The sequence below is a fragment of the Stenella coeruleoalba genome (genome assembly GCF_951394435.1).
Source record: "Stenella coeruleoalba genome assembly, chromosome: 17".
In the NCBI taxonomy this organism is placed as follows: domain Eukaryota; kingdom Metazoa; phylum Chordata; class Mammalia; order Artiodactyla; family Delphinidae; genus Stenella; species Stenella coeruleoalba.
Genome location: NC_137163.1, coordinates 40,268,977 through 40,292,764, shown reverse-complemented (window position 1 = coordinate 40,292,764; position 23,788 = coordinate 40,268,977). Strand labels below are relative to the sequence as shown.

At 38.3% G+C, this 23,788-nt stretch overlaps 1 protein-coding gene across 3 annotated transcripts in view; it reads left to right on the top strand.

Moving 5' to 3' along the window:
* Positions 1-1,033: 1,033 nt before the first annotated feature.
* The window catches only part of NDUFAF6 (NADH:ubiquinone oxidoreductase complex assembly factor 6), a 39,415-nt gene continuing 16,660 nt past the window's right edge, over positions 1,034-23,788 (top strand). For 2 of the 3 annotated variants that reach the window (XM_079901996.1, XM_079901997.1), the window contains exons 1-4: positions 1,034-1,389; positions 6,009-6,108; positions 18,323-18,445; positions 23,249-23,305. In XM_079901996.1, the coding sequence (XP_079758122.1) occupies positions 1,193-1,389; positions 6,009-6,108; positions 18,323-18,445; positions 23,249-23,305 (477 nt within the window). In that variant the 5' untranslated portion in view covers positions 1,034-1,192. Of the gene's footprint in view, positions 1,390-6,008; positions 6,113-18,322; positions 18,446-23,248; positions 23,306-23,788 lie in introns of all 3 variants that reach the window. The other variant, XM_079901998.1, reaches the window with a different exon arrangement.

The following is a 23,788-nucleotide window of genomic DNA, read 5'->3' as shown; positions in this document are numbered from 1 at the left end:
GTTATGCTGCCATGGATGTGAGTATATGAAGATAAAAAAATTCACAGGACCTGACAAGTTAGATAACATTAGATATAGAAGCAGGAAGAGGTAATGGTGACTCCAAAGTGTTTCCCCTGGTTGTGAGAAGGGGGACGCTGTCCAGATAAAAAGACTAAGAAGAGGAGTTAGTTTAATTTGGTTTTTAGACATACACTTTGAAGTAATGGCAAGATGTGGAGATGGAAAAGTCCAGCTAGGCAGGAGGCCAGAACTAGAGATGTAGATGTGATTTTTTTTAATTGAGCAGGTTTATTAAACTTTGGTATCAGAAACACTAGTGTGTGTCTGTCAGAACTAAAGGACAGAAGCCCAGAGAGAAAAGAGAATATTATGCAGGAGGGACTGAGGTCCTGCATAGGCTGAAGAGAGCCAGTGTCAGGGAGTAAAACCAAAGCAGGGTGAATTGGCTAGAGTTCTTAGGTCCAGACAACAAGAGTACTCTCCCATGGGTTTAAGGAGAAACATTAAAATGGAGTCACAAATGCAGATAGCTAGGGTTGAGGCTGAAAGGTAAAAACAGGCTACTATCGTGGAGGAGCTTTATCCAACACGCAGTAAAACTGGTCAAGCAGGGAGGGGTCATGATCAGAGGCACCCTTTAGAAAGAACAAGTGTGGCTGCAGCGCGAAAAATCTGGTCAAATCTGGAGGCAGGAGGTGTTACTGGGATCCAGATGTAGGCAGCTGCTGGCTTGGACCAAGTCAGGTCGTGGCAACTAGACCCAACGATAATATTCGAGGGGCCTGATGGTAAGAGTGCCAAAGGAGGCTCATATACCATGTGAATAAGGGTTTAAAAGTTATAAATCAAGCTAGTAAACTGTCAAATTATTCTCTTTCCTACTGCCCCTCGATGAATATCAATACATCTTCAGAAGGACCTGGAAGGAAAGGGGAGAACCCGGGCGAGATCCGTCGAATTTAGGCGGGGCTTTCCTGGAACCTATAAGGCCGAGGAGCGAGGCGGCGGCGGCGCAGATGCAGGGGACCACAGCGACATCTGTCTCATCTCCGACGGGAGTCCCGCGGTCTCCTTCCCGCCGCTAAGAGGTGCGCAGACAGAGCTGCCGGGGGCGTGGCGCGGCGTGGCGAGGAGAGGCGTGTCCGCGCGCTAACAGCGCGAGGTCGAAGGGCACGGCGGCGTCCCTGTCATGGCGGCCTCCACGCTGCTGTCGGCGTGGGGCCCTCTACGGCCCGGCGTCCCTGGCCTGTGCCGCTGCCGGCAGCCCAGGGGCCTGTGGGCGAACGCATGGCGGCTTCCGGAGCCCGCGGGGTCCGGGCGGAGTGTGGCCGCGGTCAGCGGACCTGGCACCTCGGGCACTGACCGCTACTGCTTGGAGCTGCTGCGGTGAGCGAGCCGGACTGCCCCCGGCCGGGAGGTCGGGGAGCAGGCCGAAAGGGACCCTGGTGGGCGCGGGGGGCCTCGGGGCGGACCTGCACCTTCCCTGTGTCCCTCAGCGTGTGAGCTCGGGTGTATGGGGGAGTGAGGCAACAGGAGCTTTCACACTGGTCACAAATTTGTGGCAAAATGCCTTCGTCTGTCACCTTGCCCGAGCCTTAACTTTACCTAATTAAACGCTTTGCATGAATAGCTTTTTAAAATTCGAAACATGGCTAGTAACTAATTTTAATTAAGCAGTAGTTAACTTTGAGTTCTTCCTATGTGTCAGGCACTATGCAAAGTAGTTTACAAGTAAATTATCTAATTTTCGTTACAAAGTATGAGGGAACAGTTGTAGACCTACCACTTACAGTTATGTGGATTAGAGCATTTAGAACAACGACAACATTCCCATGCATTTCAGTATTTTGTTTCGTTTTTAATCACTTTTTGAAATAGTGTTCCTACCCCACCTTATTTACTTGTTGATTGCTTGTAGGAGAAACAAGGTAGCATTGGTGGAAATCAGGTCATTAAGAATCGTAAAAGCCAAAAAGATTATATTCATCTATATAATTTTTAAGTTATCATTTTTCGATGATAAGACATTTAAGTTACCAAAACGTATACCATCCATATCCACTCGTTCAGTGCAATTTTTCTTTGACGCCAGTAGTATCCTAACTTTCCTATCCAGGGTTGAATCACTCTTACTAATTTCTTATATATTCTTTTAGAAATAGTCTGTGGATATCACATAACAGCTTTTCTCAAATATATATTTATAAATGGCCAGATACTTAATCTGTCCATATTGGTATTTAAGTGGAATGGAGGCTGTTGACTTTAGCGATTTATCGAAAAGCAGGCAGCAGGCAGACCTTATCTGAGTCTATTAATCCTAGCTCTGTCACTTGGGAAAGTTAATTACTTTAAGAGTCAGCTATTTCCTCATATGTAGATTTCTACTTCTACTTTATAACATGGTTGTGAGGATTAAATTACATGATGTATATAAAAATGCTGTTACATAACAAATGCTCAATAAATAGTTTAAAATAAAAACAAAATGAACTTGAAAGGAAGATTAGAACTTTTAGCTTCTAATTGTCCATTAATCTTTGCAAGATTTGGCCTCCGAAATTGTGTGTGCAGGGTTGTTTTGGACATGTATCTTATGCAAGGCCTCCAAATATCAGACAAGATACTAGACTATAACTTCAGATTAGCCAGCCGAGGATCTTCTAGGAATCAAGGTTCCTGGGAAAATCTCAAGCCTAATTTACATAGGCTTCTTGGGGTTTGGTTTGAGGAACACCACCTCAGGCCTTGGGATTAGTGTTATTATAATAAGATGAGGAGGTGGCAGTGGTGATATCTGGAAGTGCAGTTCTCCAGCCTCACTGAGGAACCACTTCTTCTTTTGTGCTTCAGTGGCACAGGTCCGTGGAATTAGCATAGCAGTCCTAGCACTAGATATGCTTACTTCTCATATGTCTGTCTCTCCCTGCTAGATTGAAGTCTATACCTATCTTCAGTGTCTAGTGCAGTGCCTGGCACGTGCTAGGCACTGAATAAATGTTTGAATGAATGAATGAATGAATGAAAGGTTATTGACTCTGCTGCTGTATAAAGCCATCATAGCATAGCATTTCTCATTATCTGGAACAGTTCTTAGGTAACCGGACCTTGGTTAGCTATTTATAGGTTATCCTTGTATACCAGTAGTCAACGTTGATAACAGTGATCCTGATTGATGAAGAAATGGTTAAATAGTATATCCTATTTAATGTAAAGAAGAGGGTAATATTGTTTAGGAAAATTTCCAAAGTATTTTAAAAATTGTTAACAGGGCAAACCATTAGCTGTGTAGAATATCTTATTTCCCAGAGACTGTTACAGTTCTGTTATGTCTTCATTTCATTTTTCATTTTCATGTAAGAAACTTGAAGTACTTCACATGTTGGTTATTTTTAAGGAGACACGAAACAGGTAGACTATCAAGCCTCATTTTTCAAGTTAGGAAATAGACATGACTGGTATCATTTCTGTCAATAACTAGTTGAATGATGGAAATTAAGATTGTAGTTTGATTCCTATTCAGTGTTTTCTTACTGTCTCATATTAACTTTCACGTGTTTTAAACACTTTTGAAGTTTAGAGACTGTTTATAATAAAATAAAATTTAGAAATGTTTACATCTATATATATTTACAAGTATAAGCTATAAAGTTTTGTCTGAACTCTCCATATTGTAGCTGAAACCGCATATGGTGAGATTTTTTAGTAGAGCTGTCTTGTGATAACAAGGTTACTGCTATCTATTCATGATCTCTCCCTTTTGTTTATGTGGAAGTTGGGGGAATTGTGAAGGTTTAAGTTCTCTGTTAGCCGCAGGAATGAGGTTGGACCCATTTTATACTGAGTACTGTTTTATAGGAAATACTGTTATATTAAGGTTCCAGTGTATTACAGTGAAAGTAGCCTTGTCAATAGGCAGTCTGGTAAGCACTTTATATTTATTTATGTATGTATGTATGTATGTATGTATGGCTGCGCTGGGTCTTCGTTGCTGTGCGCAGGCTTTTCTCTAGTTGTGGTCAGCGGGTGCTACTCTTCGTTGTGGTGCGTGGGCATCTCATTGCAGTGACCTCTCTTGTTGCGGAGCACCGGCTCTAGGCACGCGGGCTTCAGTAGTTGTGGCACATGGACTTCAGTAGCTGTGGCTCATGGGCTCTAGAGAGCAGGCTCAGTAGTGGTGGCGCACGGGCTTAGTTGCTCCGCGGCATGTGGGATCTTCCTGGACCAGGGCTCGAACCCGTGTCCCCTGCATTGGCAGGCAGATTCTTAACCACTGTGCCACCAGGGAAGCCCTGGTAAGCACTTTATACTTAAGTCATCCTAGAATGAATATAGTTAAGGATTATATATTTTTAACTTTTCATTTTAAAGTAATTTCAAATTCACATAAAAGTTACAGAAATAGTACACAGAGCTCCAATGTACTCTTCACCCAAATTCCCTCACTGTTAACGTTTTGAACCACTTGAGAATAAGATGTAGATGCCCCATTACCCCCCTTATTATTTTGGTTAAAATTGATCCAGTATTACCATCTAATCCACAGACTCCATTGGCATTTTGCTAATTAGTCTGTTATGTCTTCCGTGTATCCAGGATCACGTGCTACATTTAGTTGTCACGTGTCTTTAGTCTTCTCCAATCTGGAACAGTTTCTCAGTCCATATCTTTCATGAACTTGACTTTTTTTTTTTTTTTTTTAAGAGAACAGGACAGGCTACTTTGTAGACTTTCAGTTTGGGTGTATGTAATGTTTACTCATGATTTACACAATTTTTGCAGGAATATTACAGAAGTTATGCTGTTCTTTTCTCAGTATCATGTCAGAAAGCACATGGTGTTGATTTATCCTATTACTGTGGAGTGAACTTTTTGTTACTTGGTTCTCAAGTGTCTTTCAGGTTTCTCCCTTGTAAATTAATAAGAATGTTAGCAAATAATATTTATTTTGTGAGAAGATACTTTAATACTATGTAAATATTCTTTTTCTATCAAACTTTCACCTGTTTAACATTTTCAGACATTTAGTGATATTTGCTTGAATCAGTTTTTACTTTGATAGTTATCAAGTGGTGATTTTAAAAATTCAATCATGTCTTCTAGGTTTATCAGTTGGCATTATACTGGTTGTCAAATTTTCCCTTCTCTTTGCATTTATTAATTCATTTATATTGGTATGAGCTCATGGGGTCCTGTTACAATCTTTTACTGTCATTATTTTTTTGATGCTCAAATTGTCCCAGACTTGGCCAATAGAACTTCATCAAGCCAATTTCTTTGTCCTTTTAACAAGTCACTCCATTCTTTGAACATTTGTTTACTTTCTGCTCAAGAAGATGTTTCAGGCTTATTTGGTATTTTCCTTCCACTGGAGAATTTGGTATTTGGTATTTTCCTTTGGTATTTTCCTCCACTGCCCTGGAGACAGTCATTCCTTCAAGGAGCCTTAGTTTCTTTCAGTGGAGAAATCAAGGTGTGTTCACTGATACTGCAGGTATGGGGGCAGATATCATTGTTTCTAGGCTTTGTCAGCAGATGCTGTAGGGAAATAGAAGTAAGTGTGAGTGTGTGCGCATACACACAGGCGCACCCTCCCACACACCCCCCATATTGTTCTCTGTCTTTGTCTTATGTATATATCTATCTATGCATTCAAAACCGTGAGTTCATACCAATACTTGCTAGCACTGTTTTCTTGATTTCTACATCTGTAACTCATTTGAATTCTTACTAAAACCAAAGTGATTCTGAAACAGTTAAAATTATATATATATATATATTATATAAGTCAAAATAAATTAATAGAGATTGATGATTCATTTTAACTGGTCTGGGATTGGAAGCAGATAAATGTTTTATAATTGTAGAGAAACAGATATAAAATATAGGAAACTTGGGGGCTATTTTGAATTGAAGCCTTGTTTTCGGTTCATTTTGGTCAGTATTTTTTTGTGTGCAGTTTGGAAAGTGAAAAGTAATTATCTTTTTTTGCTTATTTATTATAGGAAACGAGATTATGAAGGCTATTTATGCTCCCTGCTACTCCCTGCAGAATCCAGAAGCTCTGCTTGTGCACTGAGAGCTTTCAATGTGGAACTGGCTCAGGCTGGTATTAAAATACCTTAAAAATTATTTGTAAAAATAGTGATGTAATATGTTTAATGCTGAACAATAAAGAAATATAGTAGTAATTTGTATGTTAGATGTGTTTAAGGTTTCTGCTGGTGATTTCTTTCTCCTGCTTAACAGTTCAATTCCAACAATAAAACTAGCTAATGAACTTAATGTTTTTGGAAAGACCATCCTGGAATTTCTTTTTTTAAGGATATTATAAAACTATTCAGTTAACATTGCACATTTGTTAATTGAATAGGTTAATCAGAATATTACTGCTTATTCTTTACACATTTGCATAATTTACTTGTATATAGCAGTTCTTCAAAGCACTTTTTAAATTGAGTTTTTAGCTTTAAAGTGAAATGGAAATTGAAGCAATTATAGCAAACCCAGACCTTATATCATACTAACTTTTCTAAAGAATTACAAACAAAGGAGCGACTCTTCTTTTTCTTAGACTGGAAAGAATGTGTGCTGATACAAGATAAATTGAAATGGAGAATGTAAATGAGGGAGTTGAGATAGAATTGCATTGATCTTCTCAGTAAATGAAATGGAGAGGTTGGTTATTGAGAGTGAGGGAGCACGGGAGGGTTTGGAGTCTTCAAGAGTATGACAAGTTTTGACACAGCCTCTCTGGTGAATATGATAGGACGTGAAGTAGGAGCACATGAAAGGATGTGAGTATAGTACTGAGGCATAATTGTGGTTAAACACTATAAATCTGCAGACAGTAATAGAGTCTGGCTGTTTGTCCTCGGTGTATTTCTAGAAGTCATGGGTCTATATTTTTTTACTTCATCCTTTTTCAGGTATAAACTATACTTCAGCATCTTAAGTCAGTCACAATTTAACGATAAATAGTACCCAATGTGATCTTCCATTATAACTGTAAAATAATTAAAATTCCATTTTTAATAAATAAATCTTCCACATTTTCCCTGATTCTCTGTCACCTTATAGGAATGTCTTGCTTTTTTTTTTTTAATTTAAATAAATTCAACTGTGCAGGTAGCCTTGCACCTGTGTGCCACTCCAGGCAGTGTCCACCTGGCTTCCCCTTGGTCCCACTGCCCTGCACAAGATGCCACTTCCGTCTCCTGATGGCTGTCTGTCTTACTCCTTTTTTGTACACAGTCTTGTTCATTCATTCATTCAACAAGTATTGTCCAAAATATGCTAGGCACTATTTTCGGTACTGGGTTATAGCATTGAATAAAATATACAAAGTCCCTGTATTCAAGGAACAAGTAAATACTGTACAGAAAAATTAAGGAGGATAGGGAAGGCTAGGTATAGCAGGGGTTCCTGTTTTAAGTAGGGTGATCAGGAAAAACCTCACTGAGACGGTGGCATTTTAGCAAAGATTTGAAGGAGGCAAGGGAGTGAGATATGTGTCTGAAGAGTCTTCTAGACAGAAGGAGCAGCAAGTGCAAAGGCCCTGAGATGTAAGTGTGCCTGACATATTCAAAGACAAGAAGGCCAGTGTGGCACAACAAAGAAAGGAGGGAGAGTGTGGGAGGAGATTAGGTTAGAGGTATCTGGGACAGAAAAGTAAGGTCTTGGAGACCACTTCAGTCACTTTGGCATTTACTCTGAGTGAGATGGAAAACCATTGGAAGGTTCTGAGCAGAGAAAGACATCACATCTTTGTCATGTTTCTAAAGGATTACCCTTAAAAAAATTTTTTTTATTAAAGTATAGTTGATTTACAATACTAGTTTCATGTGTACAACCATGGTTCAATATTTTTGATAGATTATGCTCCATTTAAAATTATTACAAAGTATTGGTTGTATTCCCTGTGCTGTACAGTGTATCCTTGTATCTTATTTATTTTATACATAGTAGTTTGTACTTCTTAATCCCTTATCCCTATCTTGTCTCTCCCCTCATCCCTCTTCCCACTGGTAGCCACTACTTTGTTCTCTATATCTGTGAGTCTGCTTCTCTTTTTTTGTTGTTTTATGTTTATTCGTGTTATTTTTTAGATTCTACATGCAAGTGATAATGTACATTATTTTTGATTAATTTGGATATATATCCAGGATTGGAGTTGCTGAATCATATGGTAGTTCAGTTTTTAGTTTTTTGAGGAACCTCCATACTGCTTTCACAGTGGTTACACCAATTTACATTCCCACCAACAGTGTACTAGAGCTCCCTTTTCTCTACATCCATGCCAACATTTCTTAATTTGTGGTCTTTTCCATGACAGCTATTCTGACAGATGTGAGGTGATATCTCATTGTGGTTTTGATGTGCATTTCCCTGATGCTTAGTGATGTTCAGCATTTTTGCATATACCTCTTGACCATCTGTATATCTTCTTTGGAAAAGTGTCTATTCAGGTCATCTGCCCATTTTTTAATTGAATTGTTTGTTTTTTTTAATATCGAGTTGTATGAGGTGTTTATATATTTTGGATATTAACCCCTCAACAGACATACCATTTGCAAATATTTGCAAATGTTTTCTCCCATTCAGTAGGTGGTCTTTCCACTTTGTTAATGGTTTCTTTTGCTGTGCAAAAGCTTTTAAGTTTAATTAGGTCCCATTTGTTTATTTTTGCCTTTGTTTTCTTTGCCTGAGGAGAAAGATCCAAAAAAATATTGCTCTGACATAGGTCAGAGGGTGATCTGCCTATTTTCTAGGAGTTTTATGGTGTCCAGTCTTACATTTAGGTCTTTAATCCATTTTGAGTTTATTTTCATATATAGTATGAGAAAATGTTCTAATTTCATTCTTTTACATGTAGCTGTCCAGTTTTCTCAGTACCACTTATTGAAGGGACTGTCTTTCCCCATTGTATATTTTTGCCTCTTTTGTCAAAGATTAATTGACCATAAATACATGGGTTTATTTCTGGGCTCTCTATTCTGTTCCATTGATCTATGTGTCTGTTTTAATGCCAGCACCATACTGTTTTGATCACTGTACCTTTGTAGTATAGTCTGAAATCAAGGCATGTGGTATCTCCAGCTTTATGCTTTTTTATCAAGATTGCTTCAGCTGTTCAGGGTCTTTGTGGTTCCATATAAATTTTAGGATTATGTGTTCTAGTTCTGTGAAAAATGTCATGGGTATTTTTATAGGGATTACATTAAATCTGTACATTGCTTTGGGTAGTATTGACATTTTAACAATATTAATTCTTCCAATCCATGGACATGGGATATCTTTCCATTTCTTTGTATTATCTTCAGTTTTCTTCATCAGTAATTTTTAGTTTTCAGAGTATAGGTCTCTCACCTCCTTGGTTAAATTTATTCCTATGATTTTATTCGTTCTGATGTGATTTTAAATGGAATTTTTTTTGCTTTTTCTTTCCTATAGTTCATTATTGGTGTATTAGAAAGACAAAAAAATTTCTGTAGATTAATTTTAGATCCTGTAACTTTACTGACTTCATTTCTTAATTCTAATAGCTTTTTGGTGGAGACTTTAGGATTTTCTTTCTTTAGTATCATGTCATCTGCAAATAGTGATAGTTTTACTTCTTACCTTCCAATTTGGATGCCTTTTATTTCTTTTTCTTGTCTAATTGCTGTGACTAGGACTTTCAATACCATATTAAATAGAAGTGGTGAGAGTGGGTATCCTTGTCTTGTTCCTGATTTTAGAGAAGAAACTTCTCACCATTGAGTATGATGTTAGCTATGGGGTTGTCATAATTGGCCTTTATTATGTTGAGATGTTTCCTCTATACCAACTTTGATGAGCGTTTTTATCATGAATGCATGAATGTTGAATTTTGTCAGATGTTTTTTTCTGAGTCTATTGAGATAATCATGTGATTTTTATCCTTTGTTTTATTAATATGGTGTATCACATTAATTGATTTGTGGATATTGAACCATCCTTTCATCATTTTAGTAAATCCCACTTGGCCATGGTGTATGATTCTTTTTACATATTGTTGAATTTGGTTTGCTAATATTTTGTTGAAGATTTTTACATCTACATTCATTAGATATATTGGCCTATAATTTTCTTTTTCTGTAGTGTCTTTGTCTAGTTTTGGTATCAGGGTAATGGTGGCCTCATAATTGGGAATCTTCCCTCTTCTTCAGTACTTTGGAGTAGTTTGAGAAGGATAGGTATTAGTTCCTCTTTGTGTATTTGGTTTAATTCCCCTGTGAAGCTCTCCAGTCCTGGACTTTGATTTGCTGGGAGTTTTTTGGTTACTGATTCAATTTCATTACTAGTGATCTGTCTGTTCAGATTATCTATTTCTTTTGGTCTAGTTTCAGAAGATTGTAGTTTCTAGGAATTTATCCATTTCTTCTAGATTGTCCAATTTATTGGCATATAACTGTTTGTAGTTTTCCCTTCTGATTTTTTTTGTGTCTGTGATATCAGTTGTAATTTCTTCCCTTTTATTTCCTACTTTGTTTATTTGGGATCTCTCTCTTTTTCTTAATGAGCTTGACTAAGGGCTTATCAATTTTGTTTATCTTTTCAAAAAACCAGCTCTTGGTTTCATTGAACTTTTTTCTTTTTTTTTCCTGGTCTCTATTTTATTTGTTTCTGCTCTGATCTTTATTATTTCTTTCCTTCTGCTGACTTTGGGCTTTGTTTGTTCTTCTTTTTCTAATTCCTTTAGATGGTACGTTAGGTTGTTTATTTGAGATTTTTCTTGTTTCTTGAGATGGGCCTGTATCACTATAAACTTTCCTCTTAGAACTTCTTTGCTGTGTGTCCTATAGATTTTGGAAAGTTGTGCTTTTATTTTCATTTGTCCTGAGGTATTTTCTGATTTCCTCTTTGATTTCTTCATTGACCCATTGGTTTTTTAGTCTTCATGTGTTAGTGTTTTTCCCATTTTTCTTCCTGTGATAGATCTCTAGTTTCATACTACTGTGGTCAGAAAAGATGCTTGATATAATTTCTATCCTCTTAAATTTTTTCAGACTTGTTTTGTGGCCGAGCATGTGATCTGTCCTAGAGAATGTTCCATGTGCACTTGAAAAGAATTTGTATTCTGTTTTTGTATGGAATGTCTTATAGATATCTATTAATTCTAACTGGTCTAATGTGTCATTTAAGACCATTGTTTACTCATTGATTTTCTTTCTGGATTGTCTGTCCTTTGATGTAAATGGGGTGTTAAAGTCTTCTACTATTACTTTGTGTTTGTCAATTTCTCACTTTATGTCTGTTGATATTTGCTTTATGTATTTAGATGTTCCTATATTACATGCACATATGATAATGAATGTTATATCCTCTTGCTGTATTGGTTCCTTTATCATTATACAATGCTCTTCTTTTTCTTTTGTTATAGCCTTTGTTTTAAAGTCTATTTTGTCTGATATGCGTATTGCTACTCCTGATTTCTGGTCGTTTCTGTTTGCATGAAATATCTTTTTCCATTCCCTCACTTTCACTCTGTGTGCGTCTTTATCCCTGAAGTGAGTCTGTTATAGGCAGCATGTTGAAGGGTCTTGTTTTTTTAATCCAATCAGCCACCCTGTGTCTTTTGACATTTAAAGTAATTGTAGTCCACTGACATTTAAAGTAATTAGTGATAGGTATGTACTTATTGCCATTTTATTACTTGTTTTCCAATTGTTTTTGTAGTTCTTCTCTGTTAATTTCTTCTTCATTTTGTTTCTTCCATTGTGGTTATATGATTTTCTTTTGTAGTATGCTTGGGTTCGTTTCTTACTGGTTTTCGTGTATCTATTGTAGGGTTTTTGTTGTTGTTTTTTTTGTGTGTGTGGTACGCGGGCCTCTCACTGTTGTGGCCTCTCCCGTTGTGGAGCACAGGCTCCGGACGCGCAGGCTCAGTGGCCATGGCTCACAGGCCCAGCCGCTCTGCGGCACGTGGGATCTTCCCAGACCGGGGCATGAACCCGTGCCCCCTGCATCGGCAGGCGGACTCTCAACCACTGAGCCACCAGGGAAGCCCTCTTATACGTTTTTGATTTGTGGTTACCATGGGGTTCATATATGTTGACCAATAATTATATCTACGTGACTTAAACTGATCGTCTTTTAAGTTAAAACGCATTCTAAAAGATCTACGTTTTTTACTCCCCTGCCTCATATTTTGTGTTTTTTATGTCATATTTTACATCTTCATGTCTGTCTCTTTACTGTTTATTATAGTTATGGTTGCTTTTACAGTTTCTTTTTGTTTTATAATCTGCATACTGGCTTTAATATTTAAGTGGTTGATCCACAGCCTTTTCTATATGATTTGTCTTTATTAGTGGGATTTTTTTTTTCACCTATAAATTCTTACTTCTTGTAGCCTTTTCTTTTCCACTTAAGACCATTTAATACTTCTTGTAAGGTTGGTTTAGTACTGATAATCTTTTAGTTTTTTCCTTATCCAAGAAGTTCTTTATCTCTCTTTCAGTTCTGAAAGATAACCTTCCTGGGTAGAGTATCCTAGGTTGTAGGTTTTTTCCTTTCAGCTGTTTAAGTATATCATGCCACTCACTCCCTTATGGCCTGCAAAGCGTCTGCAGAAAAATCAGCTGATAGCCTTAGGGGGATTCCCTTGTATGTTTTTCTGCTTTTCTCTCTCTCTCTTTTTTTATTTTTCTCTTGCTGCCTCTAAGATTCTCTTTAACTTTTGCCGTTTTAATTATGATGTGTCCTGGTGTGGGTCTCTTTGTGTTCATCTTGCTTGGGACTCTGTGCTTCCTGTACCTGGAAATCTGTTTCCTTCTTCAGCTTCAAGAAGTTTTCAGCCATAATTTCATCAAATACATTTTCTACCCCTTTCTCACTCTCTTCTTCTGGAATCCTTATAATGTGAATGTTAGTACACTTGATGTTGGCTCAGAGGTCCCTTAAACTATCGTCATTTTTTAAAATTTGTTTTTCTTTTTTGCTGTTCTGATTGGGTGATTTCCATTATTCTTTCTTCCAGATCACTTATGTGTTCTTCTCTATCACCTAGTCTGCTGTTCATTCCTTCTAGTGCATTTTTCATTTCATTTATTGTATTTTTCATCTCTGACTGGTTCTTTTTAATATTTTCTAGTTCCTTGTTAAAATTCTCAGTGTGGTCATTCATTCTTTTCCCAAATTTAGTTAGCATTCTTTTTACTATTGCTTTGAATACTTTATGTGGTAAATTATTTATGTCTGTTTCATTAGGGTTTTTTTCAGGGTTTTTTCCTTGTTCTTGCATTTGAAACATATTCCTTTGTTTTCTCATATTGTTTAACTTGCTCTGTCTCTATGAGTTGGGTGATAAGATTGGTTACCTGTCCCAATCTTGAAGGGGTGTCCTTGGGTGGGACTGCCCCTATGCAGTCTGCTTGCCCAGTTACTTTGGTGGGAGGGCTGGATCTGAAGTGAGCATAGGTCATGTCTTCTCCTGGGGTGTGCTGGCAGCTACCACTTTGGTGAGAGGTAGGGCTATAGATGAAGGGGCTATAGCCAGAGCCAGGTGTGAGCTGGGGCTTTTCCTTTGCTCTTCCAGTGGCAGTCACCATCCTGTCTGGGTGGGGTCTGGCGCCCAAGGTGCTGGAGCACAAGCCCTGAGGGTTGGTCTGAACCTCCCATCCTTCTAAGTGTGTGCACTCCTCTAGCAATGGCACCTCAGCCCTAGTCGAGAGCAAGAGGGGCTGGAGCAGGCGCCTGGTGTGGGCTGGGGTGCATGCTGGAATGGTCTGGGAAGCCAGTCAGAGCCCCAGGCAGTTTTCAGCCTGCAGCCTGATGTGCGTGCTGTTAATGGCTGCCTTCACGCTATTCAGAGGCAGAGTCAGGTCCAAGCTGGCTTCCTTTTCTTTAAGTGTGTGTACTCTCCTTAGCAATGACAGGCTTCGCCCTAGTGGAGAGCAGTGCTGGAGCAGGAGAGGCTGGAGCAGGCAGCTGGTCAGAGCCGCAGGCAGTTTTCAGTCTGCAGCCTCCATGCTATTCCCGGGAATAAGTAAGTGTGTGCATACTCTTCACAAGCAGAGTCTTGGTTTCTTACAGCCCTCCAGTAAGTCCCACTGGTTTTCAAACCAGCTAAGGGTAATTGTGTTACCGGTGTCAGACCCTTGGGCTGGGGTGCCTGGTGTGTGGCTCAAACCCCTTGCTTCCCAGGGTGGTTCCCTGAGCCTGTGTGTGATATCCCCCTCCTTTTCTGTGTCCCCTGCTAAGGGCCTGGGTCCTTCTCTTCCTCCCTTCCTCCCCGACTCCATGTGCATCCTTCTTCACAGCCTTGGTTGTAGAAGAGCCTTTTTGCCAGTTTCCAGGTTGTTTTCAGTGATGTAGATGTATTTTTGATGTGTTCATGGGGGCAGGTGGGCTCAGTGTCCTCCTACTCTGCCTTCTTGATCTCCCTCCTAAAGGGATTAACTCTTTTTTAAAAATGTATTTATTTTTTCTTTTCTGTTATGGTTTATTACAAGATACTGAATACAGTTCCCTGTGCTATACAGTAGGACCTTGTTGTTTATCCATTCTGTATATAATAATTTGCATCTGCTAGTCCCAAACTCCCAATCCATCCCTCCCTCTTGGCAACCACAAGTCTGTTCTCTATGTCTGTGAGTTTGTTTCTGTTTCATAGATAAGTTCATTTGTGTCATACTTTAGATTCCACAAATAAATGATATCACTTTGGTAAGTAGTAGTTGTCTTTTCTTCTGACTTACTCTATTTAGTATGATTATCTCTAGGTCCATCCTTATAGCTGCAAATGGCATTGTTTCATTCTTTTTTATGGCTGAGTAATATTCCACTGTGTGTGTGTGTGTGTGTGTGTGTGTGTGTGTGTATGTGTGTGTGTATATATATATATACGCCACATCTTCTTTAAAGGATTACTCTTGATGCTGTATTGAGAATAGACCATATGCCATGGGATCTGAACACTAAGCATTGCTAAGAGACCCACCCAGCACCAAGACCATAAAAAAAAAAAAAAAAAACCCCAACTTTTTATTTGGAAATAATTTCACACACACCAAAGTAAGAATAGTACAAATACCCATATACCCTTTTGTTAATATTTTGCCCTATTTGCTTTATCATATTGTGCCCCTCTCCCCTTCTCCCTCTCTCTCTCCCTCTCTCTCTGGGTACACACACACACACACACACACACACACACACACACACACACACACACACACACACAAATATGCACACACATACACGCACTGGTTTTCTTATGAATCATTTTACAGTAACTTGACTACACCATGGCCCTTATCCCTGTAAACTTGAACTGTATTTCATTACCATAAGAATATTCTCTTACATAACAGTTATCAGTTTGAGTAAATTTGAGATTGATACAGTACATTTATTTAATCTACCTTCTGGTTTCCACTTTTGTCAGATGATTTCAGTGATGTCCTTTATGGCATTTTTTAACCCTTCTGTACAGGATCCAATCTAGGATAATGTATTGCATTTAGTTTTCATGTCTCTTTGGCCTCCTTTAATCTGGAACATTTCCACAGCCTTTCTTTGTCTTCTATTACATTGACATTTTAAAAACAATATTGTTCCTTTTCAAAAATTGAGTATTTCTCATTTGGAGTTTATTTTTTGTCATGATTATATTTATATATATCTAGTCTAATGCTTAACTACCTAAATGGTATATGTCCTTCTCAGGGAATCACAAGGAGGCATTACATGTCTGTATGCCTCTTACTGGCAATACCAATTTTGGTCACTAGTCAAGATGTTAACATTTTTTTCCTTGTTAAATATAAGGAAACATTTTAAGACCATGGTCCTCATCAAAATTTACCTCACATATGGCAAATAGGTATATGAAAATGTGCTCAGCATCACTAATATCAGAGAAGTGCAAATCAGAACCACAATGACATATCCCCTCACACCTATTAGGATAGCTGTTATCAAAGAGACAAGAAATAACAAGTGTTGTAGAGTGTGTGGAGAAAAGGGAGCCCTTGTGCACTGTTGGTGGAAGTGTAAACAGGTGCAGCCACTGTGGAAAACAGCATGGAGGTGCCTCAAAAAACTAAAACTAGAGCTACCATATAATCCAGTAATTTCATTTCTGGGTATTTATACAAAGGAAATGAAAATATTAACTTGAAAAGATACATGCACCCCCTTGTTCATTGCAACATTATTTACGATAGCCAAGACATGGAAGCCACCTGAGTGTCCATTGGTGGATGACTGGATAAAGATGTGGTATATCTACACAATGGAATATCACTTAGACATAAAAAAAGAAGGAAATCTTGCCATTTGTGACAACACAGATGGACCTTGAGGGCTTTATGCTAAGTGAAATAAGTTAGAGAAAGGCAAATACCATATCATCTCACGTATATGTGGAATCTAAAACAAAAACAAAAGCAAAACAAAAAAAACCCCAAACTCATAGATACAGAGAACAGATTGCTGGTTGTCAGAGGCAGTGGGTGGGAGATGGGTGAAATGGGTGAGGGTGGTCAAAAGGTAGAAACTTCCTGTTATAAGTAAATAAGTCATGGGAATGTAATGTACAGCTAATACTGTATTATGTGTTTGAAAGTTGCTAATAGAGTAGATCTTGAAAGTTCTCAACATACACAAATTCCTAATTATGTGTGGTGATAGATAGTAACTAGACCTATGGTGATCATTTCACAATATATACATACGTATACAAATCATGTTGTACACTTGAAACTAAGATACTGTTATATGTCAATTATAGCTCAATTAAAAATAAAAAATGTACCTCCTAGATTTAGCATGCATTGGTGATTCTTGCTTGACCCAGTGCCATTCTTAATCAGTAGTAAGTGAGGGAGAGAGTCTAATAATCTTCTTTTAAAAAGTTACTTAGTGAATAAATAAATGAGTTTATTTAAATGCACCACAGTAAAGTTCACTTTTTGTGATGTACAGTCCTAGGTTTTGAGAACTGCTTCGAGTCACGTATTTACCACTAGAGTCATGATACAGAGGAATTCCATCAACCCTTATGTGTCCCTTTGTAGTCAACCCCTCCCCTCTCCCACAATCTTTTACATATCCTTCTGGTTCCATTATAAGAGCTGTGAGTATGCAGAGCATGGGATAAACTTCTACCTTTTTGAGCCATAATTTCTGTGTTTGTAAAATGGGTGTATTTGTAAGGACCCTGTGAGTTTGTTGTGAGGATTGTGATCAGATAACCTCTGGTACAGTACCTGGTACTTGTTGACATTTTTTTTTTTTTTGCGGTACGCGGACCTCTCACTGTTGTGGCCTCTCCCGTTGCGGAGTACAGGCTCCAGACACGCAGGCTCAGCGGCCATGGCGCACGGGCCCAGCCGTTTCGCGGCACGTGGGATCTTCCCAGACCGGGGCATGAACCTGTGTCCCCTGCATTGGCAGGCGGACTCTCAACCACTGTGCCACCAGGGAAGCCCTACTTGTTGACATTTGATAAATAAATATTAGTTCCTTCTCTGCTTCCTCTAAAAAGCCTCTGGTTCTATTTCCTAGGTTTATCTTCAGACTCAAAAATATTTTTACTGTCACTAACCCAGTGAGAATTGTTTTTCTTCTCTTCCACTTATTATTGAAAAACTTTGTTTTGGAGAACTTCAGTCATATACAACATGAAGTATATTCATATGTAGAGAGAGAAGCATAATGAACCCCCATATACCTCATTACCCACCTCCAACTGTTACTAACTCATGGCCAATCTTGTTTTCTCATCTTTACTCCACACCCTCCTCATCTCCACCTCCAGGTTATTTTGAAGTAAGTCTCAAATTTTTCTATCTGCAGATATTTCAGTTTGCATCTCTAAAAGAACTCACTTAAAAAAAAACCACAATACCATTATTATATATTAAAAATTTAACAATAATTTCTTAATATCATTAAACGTCTGGTGTTCAGATTTTCCTAGTTGTCTCTGTCTCTTTAAACTAGGATTCAAATAGGTCTACATGGGACTGGTTGATCTCTTTCTTAAATTTCTTTTAAACGAAATGATCCCCCTCCCTCTCTTTGTTTTTTCTTGCAATTTTTTTCTAGAAGAATTGCTCCTATTTTTGAATGCAGACCTTGAAAATATTTTTGAATAAGCACCAAATAATTTGTAGCTTTTACTTAGGAAACTCATAATGATGATAATTTAAATGATACATAACTTCAAGGAAAAAATTAAATGTAGAGAAACTTAATTTTTGGCTGAATTATATGATTATGCAGTTACAATGCTGGTTTTTGAGACTGTGAACAGTGCATTTATTAAAGTTTTAAACACTATTTACAGGTTAAGGACTCTGTCTCTGAGAAAACAATTGGACTGATGAGAATGCAGTTTTGGAAAAAAACTGTGGATGATATATACTGTGACAGTCCACCACATCAGCCTGTGGCCATTGAACTATGGAAGGTAAAAAAAAAACAACCCCCCAAAAAGACCCCTACTTTTAATTTGTAAGAATGTTATTTGAGCATACTTTTTGTTACATACAATTTGGATAATGTCAATGGGGAATCTATCCTGAAAATAATTTTAGGCTCATGTAATGTTCAGATATATGTTAGATTTGACAGAATTTAAAATCATCCATGAATAATTTGCACACATCTTCAGTGTATTTCTTTATAAAAGGAGGAAGGAGAAATCTGATCTCTATATGCTATAAGTTATTTTCCACATATTTGATTGCAGAATTTAAGCCCTACAAATTTTGAAGCAGTGGCAGGTACATTTTCTGTCTGCCCTGCAGCTCCTTATTCCAGTGCTTTAATCCGTACTCTGGGCAGTAGAAAATCACGCATTGATCTTTTGTGACAGGAGACGTGCTCTCATCATTGTCCAGACACAAATCTAAAACTGCCTTGTCTAGTTTGATAGAATTGCTTATTTGTTGATGAATTTTAGGTGTCCGAGAATGGAAACCTATGGGCTAGGGTATTATTTGTAAACTAGATGTATTTAGTAATTAGTTTTACATTAAAGCTGTATGGATTCTTCATTCACAAACAGCCATGCACAGTTTAGAAATACGCTGAACTGTGAACAGAGAAAGGGAATTAGGTACCTTTCATCACTGATCTGTGTCCCTATTGTAATATGATGAATGCCAAAAGATAGTTTCCATCACAGGAGCCACTGACAGACCTGACAGTGGTACGCCTCTTCTCAGGTCTGCGCCCCAGCAGAGGCAGGCCCCATTTGTGGGCCCCAGATTGACTTCACAGAGCCTCAGTAAGGATGGAAAGCCAGGCCCCTCCACTGGGGACTGAGAAGAAAGAGTGGATGGGAAGCTTGTGAGTATTAGACTAGTTGTTTACCTTTATTCATCCCACTTCAAGAATCTCATCCTAGGTGACTCAGTTTAGAAAAAAGTTTCTCTAAAAATCCAGAAACTCTTATTTATTTTATATACAAACCTGACTGCATTAGAGGTTTATGCTAAGACGTGCACTGAAGATTCTGACCTTTGTCAGGAAATAATGTGAAAGGTCAGAGATTTCTTTAACACAAATTTATCTTGCCTTCGCTTCTCTTAAAAAAATTCTGGAAAACATATCTAAATTACACAATGCTTACGTATATGCCAATTTGTCCAGTTTTAATAGCTGCTTAAATTTTGTTGATTAACGTTGACCAGCTTTCTTTTTTTTTTTAAATTTATTAATTTATTTTTGGCTGCATTGGGTCTCTGTTGCTGTGCACGGGCTCCTCTAGTTGTGGTGAGTGGGGGCTACTTTTCGTTGCGGTGCGTGGGCTTTTCATTGCAGTGGCTTCTCTTGTTTTGGAGCACAGGCTCTAGGTGCACGGGCTCAATAGTTGTGGCTTGCGGGCTCTAGAGCGCAGGCTCAGTAGTTGTGGCACATGGGCTTAGTTGCTCTGCAGTATGTGGGATTTTCCCGGACCAGGGATTGAACCCATATCCCTTGCACTGGTAGGCAGATTCTTAACCACTGTGCCACTGGCTGGAAGTCCCTGGCCAGCTTTCTGATATGACAGGTATTGAAGGTTAATATGAGTATTTGAAAGAAGCAGGTAGTGTTCAGACCAGTTGTCCTGATTGCATATTCCCTACCCCTCCCCGTTCTGTTGGAACATACCCTATTGCACCACTGTCCAGTCAAACTTTCAGTTGATTCTTTGAAGAGTTTCAGCTTCTTTAGAAGATTAAATAGGGAAACAGTGACATGTTGTCCAAAGAGTACATTCTTGCCACACTGTTTCATTGGTGCCTTTAGGGTACAAAATAGTTGAATATCTATAATTTCTAATATTTATAGCCAGGGTTTTTGTTCTATTTGGCTTCTATTTCCAAAGTTTTGATAGTTTTGTTCAGCAGGTTTTCAGCTTCTTATAAATATTTATTTTTTATCTTGATCTCCGATTTCCTTCAGAATCAGACAAGAGAGCTATATTTTGTGGTCAAGGAACTGCAGCTGTTATAGCGTCAGTCTTGAGTAAATAGGAGTCTGACTTTTCAGTGGTTAAGTATTTATTGAGTACTTTTCTATGCCAGGAATGGTGCTTGATGATGTGGTTACAAAGATCAAACAAGTCCTGCCCTACTCAGACATGTGCAAAATAAAACAAGAGCAGAACTCTAATGACTGAGGTATCCCAGGCTGATTCCTGGGACTGGGGAGAGAGGCCTGTAGAGAGTCGTGCTATGTAATTGTAATAATGCTGAGAGCACTTGGAAACCAACTCCATGTAGCCCTTTTAGCTTCTGTTAAGTTCCTGTAGGGCAAAGTGGGCTCCATTCTCCACAGATCCACCCTTTGTCACATAAATGTGTATTGATGATCATGTCAGCCTTTACATTTTAGTATCAGTGACATCGTAGAGTCTCAGTTGAAGTATAGGATATATTCCTAAGACTCTGTTTCACTACTATATTTATTTATTGTGAAAATATATTATACTTAGTGTTGACTTGGTAAGAAAACAATGTTTTAAAAACTTATTTGGAAAAAACTTCAAAATTTCAGAAAGGTTACAAAATTAAAAATAGTATAAGAACATTTCTATATCCTTTGCCTAGAATTACCTGTTGTTAACATTTTATCCCATTTGTTAATCATTTTGCGTGCTCACTCAAGTGTGTGTGTGCTAGCATGCTCTCTCTGTATATATTTTCACACTCATAAGTTTTTAAATCATTTGAGTATAAGTTACATACATCATGTCCCTTTGTCCCTAAATACTTTAGTATTTCCTAATAGAGACATTCTCTTATATAACCAGAATAGTTATTGACTTTAGTAAATTTAACTTTGATATAACACTTTTCATCTAATTTTCCATTCATATTCCAATTTTTTTTTTTTTTTTTTTTTTTTTTTGGCGGTACGTGGGCCTCTCACTGTTGTGGCCTCTCCCGTTGTGGAACACAGGCTCCGGAAACGCAGGCTCAGCAGCCATAGCTCACGGGCCCAGCCGCTCCGCGGCATGTGGGATCTTCCCGGACCGGGGCACGAACCCGTGTCCCCTGCATCAGCAGGCGGTCTCTCAACCACTGCGCCACCAGGGAAGCCCTCATATTCCAATTTTGTCACTTGACCCAGTAATATCCACTAATGTATTTTTCCCCTCCAGTGTAGGATCCAGTCAGGTACTTTTTTTTGTTATGTCATTTTAGCTTTAATCTGGAACATTTCCATAGCTTTTCTTTGTTTTCTATGACATTGATATTTTTGAAGAATGTAACTGTTTCTTTTTTTCTTTCTTTCTTTTTTTTTTTTTTGGTAGTAGAACATTCCTCATTTTGGATTTGTCTGATGTGTTCGCATGATTAAATGATTCAGGTTATGCATTCTTGGCCAGAATACTGCATAGGTGATGTATTCTCAGGGTATCACATCCGGAGACACATTTTGTCCATCTTTCCTTTATTGGCATTGTTCATTTTCGTTAACAGTCAAGATGTTGCCTGGTTTTCCCAATGTGTAATCTACTGTATAATTATAGTTCCCTTTGTAACTAACCAACTTTCAGACAATGCAAATACGCTGTTCCTCATCAACTTCTTGTGAAATTTCCTGCATTCATTGATGGTTCTTGTCTTATCCAGTCTTTACTATTATGATTGCAGAATGATAATTTCGCAACTCTGATGCTCTGTTCACATTTACCACTTGGCACTCTACTATAGGCAAATGCTCTCGTTCTCCTATATTATTTATTTGTTTATTAATTATTGGTATAAACTCTACTGTTTTTTTCAGTAGTTTATAACTTATTACTATACTTAATTATTTTGGTGTTCAAATAGTCCCAGATTTGGACAGTGGGAGTCCCTTCAAACTGGCTTCTGTGTCCTGACATGCCTCCCATTGTTCTTTTGAGCACTTTCTATTTTCTGGCGCAATAAAATAGAATCATCTTGAATCTCCCTTGCTCCAGCTCTGGAATCACCCATTTTCTAGACTCTTGTTTCCTTTGCGGGGAGTGGTATTAGAGGCCAAGATCTGAGCACTAGGTGTTCTCTTTCCTACTAGAGTGTCTTTACTTGTAAGATAACACTGTACCCTGCAGATTGTTTTCTTTGGAGCTTTATTACTGTTTTCTTTTTGGAAAGTGTTTATTTTCATTAAATAGAGTCTTCATTTTTATGGAAAAAAGTTTGTGTGTAATAAGTAAGCATAGAAGTTGGGGCATATCACATAGCAGAGAAGCTCCGCTCTGCTTAATTCTTGTTTCGTTTTTGTTTTGAAAGTGGAATCACTAAATTACCAATAATATAAGAAAAAAAAGACAAATTAGTGGAAAAGTTTTGGATATATATTATCCTTACTTGGAAATGTTTTGAAATGTTTTCTAGGGACATTCTCTTTTTTTCCCTAGTTCTTTAACATAGCTATCTATCTGGTGATGCGTTATTACGAATGCTCCCTTACCTAGTTTTTTTTTTTTTTTTTTTTTTTTTTTGCGGTACGCGGGCCTCTCACTGTTGTGGCCTCTCCCGTCGCGGAGCACAGGCTCCGGACGCGCAGGCCCAGCGGCCATGGCTCACGGGCCTAGCCGCTCCGCGGCATGTGGGATCTTCCCGGACCGGGGCACGAACCCGTGTCCCCTGCATCGGCAGGCGGACTCTCAACCACTGCGCCACCAGGGAAGCCCCCTTACCTAGTTTTGTATTTGGTTTGTTTATGTTATTCAGGTGTACAGAAGTCGTTTCCAGTACTTTCTAAAACTTACAACTCTTGTTTTTTTTAGGCTGTCAAAAGACATAATCTGACTAAAAGATGGCTTATGAAAATCATTGATGAAAGAGTAAGTTGAAATTGCTCAAGTCTTAAGTTTTTTCTTCCTTTTTAATCCTTAAGCTAATCTTCAGGGAGGAAATGTTTTAGTATGTATATTAATATTTGGAGAAAGGAAACTTTTAGAGAACTGTACCATTTTATCCATTCTCCATTACTGCATGCCACCCACCTCAGCCGCCCACCCCTGTACCTAGAAACAGACAAGCAAAGACAGGCACCCAGGCAGAGGCATGCGTGTGCACACCACACTCTACTAGTTTGTTTTTTTAAAAAAGAAAGTTTTTAAAACAGAAATTTTCAGGCTTATATAAAAGTAGAGAGAACAGTGTAATATACTTCCATGTGTATGTCACCCAGCTTTAATAGTTATAAATACATGTCCAATGTTATTTCATTTATATTCTACCAACTTCCCTCCCTAAACCCTATTAGATTATTTTAAAGTAAACCCCAGACATGTTATTATTTGATCTGTACATATACATGTATC